Here is an 8320-nt window from a genome sequence, read left to right on the forward strand (position 1 = left end):
GATTTTTTATGAGATTCGATCTAGGTTAAAAAATAAAATTAATATTAAATAAATAATGAGACTCTCAATTTAACATGAGAATATTGATGTTAGTTAATAAGATATAATTTTTAGCTATCAATAGCTAAAACGTAACGGTATAATTTTTAGCTGCCAATAGTTAAAACGTAATGGAGGTATAAGTTCAGTAACTAATGGAAGATATTGAGTGAGTGTAGAGTACAACATGTTAAATTTTAATGATCACTCGAGAGTATTTTAAAAATTCAATAACTAATGAAATATGGAGTGATGAGGTGCAATGTCACTCAAAAGCAATTTTAAGATCAATGAGTGAAAACACCAAGAAGATATTGATCTCAATCACTAATAAAACATTTGTCTCCTCCTCCAATCTGTAGGCCCTCTTGTACTCAAGCATAATCCCATATAAATGGACCCAAAATTCAAAGAAAAAACAAAATAAGATAAAAGAAAAAGAATTTAATTCTTCAGCAGGGATGGATCACGAATTGAATGAAAATACGAATTCACACAAATGGCATTATACCCATCTTTCATTGCCATGTGCTCTTCGATCCCTATTTACATATGACATCTCCTTCCCTTCCGTTCATCTCCCTTGCATAACTTTTCCTTTTAGGGCCCTTGAGAAAATTTTAAAGCTCCCTTTTGCAGATATATACATACACATTACCAAGAAAAAGGAAAACGTATATACGAATACATATACGTACACATTCATATATGAACACGTGCAAGGAATCATTCACTTTTTTGGGGTCTCTTCGAATATGGTGGTAGCTTTATCAGATTGCTGTCGTAAAGAGAGAACGAGAATATATAAAGAAAATCTGATCTGATGACAGATGTGTAATGGGTTCTCTTCTCTTAGAATTCTTAAATTGGTTCAGCTATTCAACGGTATTCACTTTCCCTTTCATTGAAGGCTGTGAAAAAAGCACTTATTCCCGATTTCCTTTTTCCAGTGAGAAAAAGCTGACATCCCTTGTCTGTAAAGAGGAAATAAGAATGTGTTTATAGATAGAGATATAGATTCAAATATATACGTTTTATGCACGTAGAGGTGGTGGGATATAGAGAATTTTGGGGTGAAGAATGTTGGCATTGGTGGGCGGGAGAAGGAAGAGGAGCTGCTAATTAAATGGAGAAGGAATTTGATTCGAAGCTGAGTATTCAAAATAATGTTCCATCTTCAGACAATATCAATAACCCTCAGAGATCTAAGAGCTTCGCATTTAGAGCACCACAGGAGAATTTCAGCATACAAGATTTTGATTTAGGCAAGATTTATGGTGTTGGTTCTTATTCCAAGGTTCAATCTTTTTCTTTGTATATCTTGTTTCCTCCATGTGTTCGTTTATAATGATTTCTATCATGGATTTATGTTTCTTTTCTTGATTTTGTTCATTGTATTTTGGTATTAGGTGGATCGATTTATCCCAAAATTGAATATCTCTATTCCCTTTTATACCCATTTCCTTCTATTTTTTAAACTTTGAATTGGTTTCATAGGATATGCTGGTTGCCAATTTCTTTTTTCCTTAAACTTGGATGAGATATAAAAATGAAAGCAGCATAGATTTGAGTGGTGTACAACTGAATCTGAAGATTCTGTGTTTTTCATTTTTACAAATTTCTTCACCTTCTCACCAATTTGACCTGTAACCGTAACTGCTAAACTATTTTGGCAGATCCTGTTTTGGATAGTTGGGAATGTTATGTTGCAAAGCACTTTTGACTCATCGGTAGCTTATCCAAAGGGAAAAATCATTTTTTTAAAGGTTACATATCATTGCAATATTGTTTTGATTAGTATCTAAAGTAAGAGGAGCTAGTGAAAGAAAATGTAGTTCCATAAGAGCAGGGTCCGGAGATCATCTGCCTATTCTGAGGAAAAGATTCTGATGTATGAGTTTCATTTTCCACGGTTTTCTTTGCATGTAAATATCAGGAGTCTTTCTAGAAGTGTGTAAATTTACGGAAACAGTCTAATGTGGAAATTGGTAAAGGCAAAATAGTGGACTAGAATAATAACAGCAGTGCAATGTATGAGAATCGGTGTTGAATTCTCTTGACATATCCTCTTCTGCCATTATCTCCTAAAATTTTGTATCTCATGTATATGAAGGAAAAATGAAAACATTTTGCTGTGCAAAATTACTTTTTTATAAGCGTAGCTATTCTTCATACAAAAGCATGTTTTTTAACTTCATTTCCATACAATGAGCATCTGGATAGAACTAGGCGATGCTTTTAAATGATTTTTGTTAGAAATTGGTGGCAAATAATGTTATGTGAATACTGATTCTTAATTTTATATTTTTTGATGAGATGGTTCTCAAAATGGAAGTAATTGTGCACTCAATAGGTCTACTTCACGGATTCAGTATTGCACCTAATGGATCGAGTTTTGCATAATTTCTTTCCAGCTGCAAATATTATTTGCTTACGCTTTGTAGCTTAGACCCTTAGGAAAAGTTCCGATATTATTCCTCTCTTCTTCATTTACTTTGCCCGACTCTTTTGGCTTCTTTGTTGATTGTTGAGCACAGAACTCCATGAATTATGTTAAGATTTTGACTGGTTGTCATTATTTGGTATTGTTGACAATAGCTTGCTTGTAAATGTTTACGGTCCTGATAATAGTTTTCTTGTAAATTTGCATTTTTGTTAGAACTTTCTATTACTTGCTTATGATTTTGCCAGGTTGTCAGAGCCAAGAAGAAAGACACAGAAACTGTATATGCCTTAAAGATTATGGATAAGAAGTTCATCACCAAGGAAAATAAAACTGCTTATGTAAAATTGGAGCGCATTGTATTAGACCAGTTAGATCATCCTGGTGTAGTGCGATTATTTTTTACTTTTCAAGACACTTTCTCTCTCTGTGAGTGTTCTCGTCACATCAATAGATGTTATATTGTTATGTTGGGTGGTTTTTATGGATGTAAATGTGACACAATGTTTCTGCATTTTATTGTATTATGAAGACATGGCGCTTGAATCTTGTGAAGGCGGAGAACTTTTTGATCAAATAACGAGGGTAAGTAGAATGTGAAAGCATGTATGTTTCTATGGCAGTAATATGTGAAACTTTAATAAAAGAGTGCATCACAAGTTGTTCTAAAATTGACTTTTCACAGGTTGGTTACTGTTGTTGGATTTAGAGAGTGAAGTGAAGATAAAGAAATTAAGCAAAAGGTAGCTGAAGTGGAGAATTTGAGAGAAGCAATTAGGATGAAATCTAGGTGTGAAAAAATTTAAAATTCCATGTATTCTTATGCCACTCAGCTCAGAATAAGATGAGCCCAAAAAGGGGAAAAAAATAAAAAAAATAAAATTCTCTCTTTCATTTCATAATGTACCAAACATCCCCCACTTCCTCCTCCCTCCCCTTAAAATTATCTAATTGCCCTTTGTTTTCCATCCTTCCAATCAAAACTTATTGTAAGACTCTTGTGATTGCTGTGTTATTTCCTTGGATAGCGAGTCACTGTCTCTTCATGCAATGAAGCCTTTCTTAATACATAGTAGGCTCTATTTTCGAATCAAATCATGCTTCTTGAAAAAGTATAATCAGGTTTTAAATCTGTCACTACTTTTGTTATCTACCGTAAGAAGGATAATATGTGCATTAAACTCTTGACCAAACCTTTACACCACGTGATCTTGTTGATTAATGTGCAGAAAGGCCGTTTGTCTGAGGACGAGGCTCGTTTTTATGCAGCTGAAGTTGTGGATGCTCTTGAATATATACATAGTATGGGACTGATACATCGAGATATTAAGGTAGGTTGCTGCATAAAAAGAATCCTATTCCATTTTACAAATGCTAATAATTTCTTGAATGGCAGCCGGAGAACCTGCTACTTACTACAGATGGACATATTAAAATTGCTGACTTTGGTAGTGTAAAGCCTATGCAAGACAGTCAGATAACAGTTCTTCCAAATGCAGCATCAGGTGAGTCTTACTGCATTGTTTCTTCCTGGAAATCGAAGTCATTATCCAATGAATTTGAGTATAAAGAATAATTGTCATCATTTATCCCCAGATGATAAGGCATGTACCTTTGTGGGGACAGCCGCTTATGTACCTCCAGAAGTATTAAATTCTTCTCCCGTAACTTTTGGGTAATGAACTAGTACTTCAATGTCTTGTTGATTTATAGTTTCTGGGAACCTAGATCAACTCAATCAATTATATCTAAAAATATTCTGAAAAATCATGAGAGAATGTTGATATCTAATGAAATGGTTCCTGCTTTTTGTCATAATCACGTGTTGTTCCAATAAGACAACCTAGTTACTCCCCCAAATTATGTTCACCCAGGAATGACCTCTGGGCACTTGGATGCACACTGTACCAAATGCTTTCAGGGACTTCTCCCTTTAAAGATGCTAGCGAGTGGCTTATTTTTCAAAGAATTATTGCTAGAGATGTCAGATTTCCAAATTACTTTTCAGCCGAAGCACGAGATCTCATTGATTGTTTATTGGTAAGCCACAAAATTACTCTTTCTATTCACATTTATTTATTTTGGTTTACTAATTTTTTTCCTGATGTCAATTTTATCAAACAATCTAGAAAATTAGGAAAGAATCATGAGAAGAATGGATGGCATGAAGGATCACAATGTTATCGTGTCTTGTCTGTATAAGTGATGCCCGATGTTATGGGAGAATTATAAGAGACGGGGAAAGGGAAGAGACGAAGAGAAAGGAGGGAGAAAAGAGAGAAGAAGGGGGAGAGTATAGTGATAAGAAGAGGGGAAGAAATTCAATTTATTTCATAATCAAGGTTGTTTGAATTACATCACATAAGCCCCTTTATATAGGGCTTTGAAAGACCCTATTGTAGGAAATATATAATAAAAGCAAAGAAATATAATATAGAAATTTATATAGAAAACCCAATAATCCACCAAAAAAATTTATATAGAAAACCCAAAAATATTTATTATTTTTATTTATTTATTATTTTTTTTTATAAAATATAATTGACCGCTGAAACTGTTTTTCCTTTTTTCAATCTAACTATGGCTCTTATGCAATGTTGATGTAGGACATGGATCCCAGCAGGCGACCAGGTGCAGGACCTGACGGTTATGCTTCACTCAAAAGCCATCCTTTCTTCAGGGGCGTTGATTGGAATAATTTGAGGGAGCAACCCCCACCAAAACTTGCAATGGAGCCTAAAGTGTGCAAATTTTTTTATTTATCTTTTATTTTTTTGGTCTTCTGATACTTTCAAATACTCTTAAGAACACATAAGATGCAAACTTTTTATATTGACGGGTAACCTGTTAAGATATTCCAAAATGGGTAGCAACTCCTTTGTTCCCTGAGTGGATTCTTTTTGTCTCTCTTTTCCTTGATTTGTGAGTCGATTTTTCATTTGAAAAAAGTAATATGTTCTCTACATTTGATTACTGTCTCAATTCTTTTAGTCACAGTCTAATGTGGGTGAGGACCAAGATTCATCGTGGAATCCAGCACATGTTGGAGATGTTTCAGCAAAACCAACTAATGGAAATACTAGCGCAACATCAACCTCTGAAGCTGGTAGCATAACTAGGCTTGCTTCAATTGATTCATTTGATTCGAAATGGTAAGGACCGGTACTTATCTTTTAGGAAAAGACCTAGTTCTTGGGATTTAGGTACCCTCATTAAGATCCTTCACATGCAATCATTTGTGTGCTTGATAAAAGTGTTGTTTCACATATAAACATATATTCTTTTTGGTGTTATCATTGCTTTTATTGACAGCTATATGCTCTATAAAATCATATAAAAATATACTAACATAAAAGTGGAGTCTCTAGGGGATATTTACATGGATTTGTGGTGTCATGGTTGTGTGGAGTTACAGGTTGCTTACTGGACATGGACTAATTTGTCTGTCGAATAGTGGGCCGTGTTGATCCAGTAATTGACCTATTTTAATCCATTAAATGGGGATATTTAAGTCACTTCATGAAAAAATATGAATTGTCAACCTGAAAATTGACTCATTTACTAATTAACAGGTTGCATAGCTTATATCAACACGAAATATATAAAGAGTAATGTGTTAGTCGGCCATATGGTGTTGACCTGTTTATGGTCATGTTCGTGTCTAGGAACTTTAATCCATTGATCTGTGCGATGGACCACACATTTATACACGACGTGAACCAAAAAAAGCACCACTTTTACATTTCTTTATATACTTATAAATTACTAGTTTACCAGTAAGAGAAGCTTGATTAAATAACATTTATGGAGAATCCATTCTGAATCTAGATTCATTATTGCTTGGTTAAGAATCTGATGCATGACTTGTTCTAGCATTGGCATTTTAACTTACAGTACATACTTGTTCTAGCATTGGCATTTTAACTTACAGTACACACTTCATTTCATTAGTGCTTCATATTGGAGAATATAAGACACTATTGCTGTATAGATCTCAAATGGAGTCTCCGTTGGTGTGAAATGATTTCCTATATTTTTAAATTTCCTCCTGAACTATATAACAGGCAACAATTCCTGGAGCCCGGTGAATCCCTCCTTATGATCTCCATGGTCAAGAAACTACAGAAACTAACAAACAAGAAAGTACAACTTATCCTGACCAATAAACCAAAGTTGATTTACTTAGACCCTGCAAAACTAGTGGTTAAAGGGAACATAATATGGTCCGACAATCCAAATGAATTGAGCATTCAAGTCACAAACCCATCACATTTCAAGATTTGCACTGTAAGTTATGCTTCCTCTTATCTGTACGTCTTATCTCCTGCAATCATTCCAATACTTCTAACTTCACCCTAAGATTGGCAAGTAGATGAAGCTTTGTGTATCATATCTTCAATATTATTAGGGGCAGGACATTGTAACTCAATTTGCTTCTACACATTATAAAGTCCGGCCTGAATTCTAAACCTATGAAGAAGAAAATAACAAATAGATATTCGGGAAAGTTAGTTTCTATTGCTATATAAAAAAGATCTCTCTGAAAGAGAGAAGCCAGCAAAGAATACAAAATTTCTCTTGATGACTTGATCTTACATTAATGCAAGTCCCCGAAAAATAATCCAGAATTAGAATTTCTAAGGGACAGAATATTCCTTCTCTTGCATCGTTGAAATGGAATGACAAAAGTATTCACGTAGCTGAGTTTGAAATTATTGGGAACACCGAATACCATAGATTGTAGTTGTTATATTTGGAGCATCCTAATATTATTTTACAACTTTTGAGAATGTTATATTTCCTGTTTCATATTCCGAGTCATGATCTTGGAGTTCATCTAACCGCTGCAACATCTTCACTAATTATTGAACCAAACCTCACCAGTCACCAGGGCTTATGCATATCGTCGTTTTGTTAGCATGCTTCTGCTAATATACTTACCTGAAATTAGACATTTTTTTTCCCTTATTCATATTTGATTATAAGTGAATGCTTTGCTGGCAGCCAAAAAAAGTCATGTCATTCGAGGATTCAAAACAAAGAGCCTCACAGTGGAAAAAGGCAATCGAAACCCTTCAAAATCGGTGAATACATGTTTATGATGATGCTAACACATTCTTTGGATATGACAATATAGTTGAGAAACATGGGGATCGGAAAACAGTTGGATGCTCCATTGGAACTTTTTCTCGAAGGTCTTTAGTTCAAGTTACAGAATTTGTTTCTACATCTCCTCCATGATTTGGCATCACCTTTTCGTGGAAAATCTAACTCGATGGCTTCTTAAGCTACAGGGATCCACCATTTTTGCTGTGAAGTGCTTTTTCCAAGGCTTTCAATTGATTGCCATTTGTTTATAGCAGTGATTTCTTGATTGGATAAAGATATTTGTGCTCACACATTTGTACAAAATGTTTTACTCACTTCCACATACACTTGGGCCCCACGTGAAATAAAATATGCCAACAGGTGGCTGCCACCCTCCCATTGTGAGTGTACGTAAACCATTTTGTACAAAAGTGTGTACATCTATCACTCTTCAAAATGTGATATTTATGTTGTACTTAAACCTCTATATGTTGGTGAAAGTTCTACCCATTTTTTGTATTGGGATTTTCTCTCATAATCTTGAATTTTATCCATTCGTCGCATTATCCTGCATTCAGCTGTTTATAACAACCTTTTCTTGAATGCAGTTTATTATTGATTGAACCATGTATTTAGCAATGCATTAGTAAACAATATACATAATGCCGTATTCTGGTATTTTCATCAAATTCTATCTGACGTAATGGATAATAGGAATATGACTATCCCTAGTAATAATGAACCGTTTTT

At 34.4% G+C, this 8320-nt stretch overlaps 1 protein-coding gene across 4 annotated transcripts; it reads left to right on the plus strand.

The window, feature by feature from the left end:
• The first annotated feature begins 470 nt into the window (after nt 1-470).
• On the plus strand, nt 471-8124 carry LOC111388468 (3-phosphoinositide-dependent protein kinase 2-like). Of its 4 annotated transcripts, none has more exons than XM_023013183.1 (11): nt 473-1336; nt 2731-2911; nt 3015-3067; nt 3712-3813; nt 3879-3987; nt 4079-4157; nt 4357-4522; nt 5089-5223; nt 5480-5634; nt 6547-6769; nt 7487-8124. In XM_023013183.1, the coding sequence occupies exons 1-11, from the start codon at nt 1166-1168 to the stop codon at nt 7568-7570; spliced, it is 1458 nt and encodes a 485-aa protein (XP_022868951.1). In that variant the 5' UTR covers nt 473-1165; the 3' UTR covers nt 7571-8124. The 4 variants fall into 4 exon arrangements, with proteins under 4 accessions (XP_022868952.1, XP_022868951.1, XP_022868950.1 ...); XM_023013182.1 differs by having other exon boundaries at nt 474-1336; nt 5474-5634; XM_023013184.1 differs by lacking the exon at nt 6547-6769 and having other exon boundaries at nt 471-1336; nt 5474-5634.
• The last annotated feature ends 196 nt before the right edge of the window (nt 8125-8320 follow it).

Source organism: Olea europaea, unplaced genomic scaffold, assembly GCF_002742605.1.
Source record: "Olea europaea var. sylvestris unplaced genomic scaffold, O_europaea_v1 scaffold4990, whole genome shotgun sequence".
Classification (NCBI taxonomy): domain Eukaryota; kingdom Viridiplantae; phylum Streptophyta; class Magnoliopsida; order Lamiales; family Oleaceae; genus Olea; species Olea europaea.

Bases quoted from the DNA above. Each gene is read 5' to 3' on its own strand.
- LOC111388468 (XM_023013182.1), top strand. From the start codon at position 1,166: ATGGAGAAGGAATTTGATTCGAAGCTGAGTATTCAAAATAATGTTCCA. The intron at 3,988-4,078 runs GTGAGTCTTACT...ATTTATCCCCAG, and splicing joins TCTTCCAAATGCAGCATCAG to ATGATAAGGCATGTACCTTT. The intron at 4,523-5,088 runs GTAAGCCACAAA...ATGTTGATGTAG, and splicing joins ATCTCATTGATTGTTTATTG to GACATGGATCCCAGCAGGCG.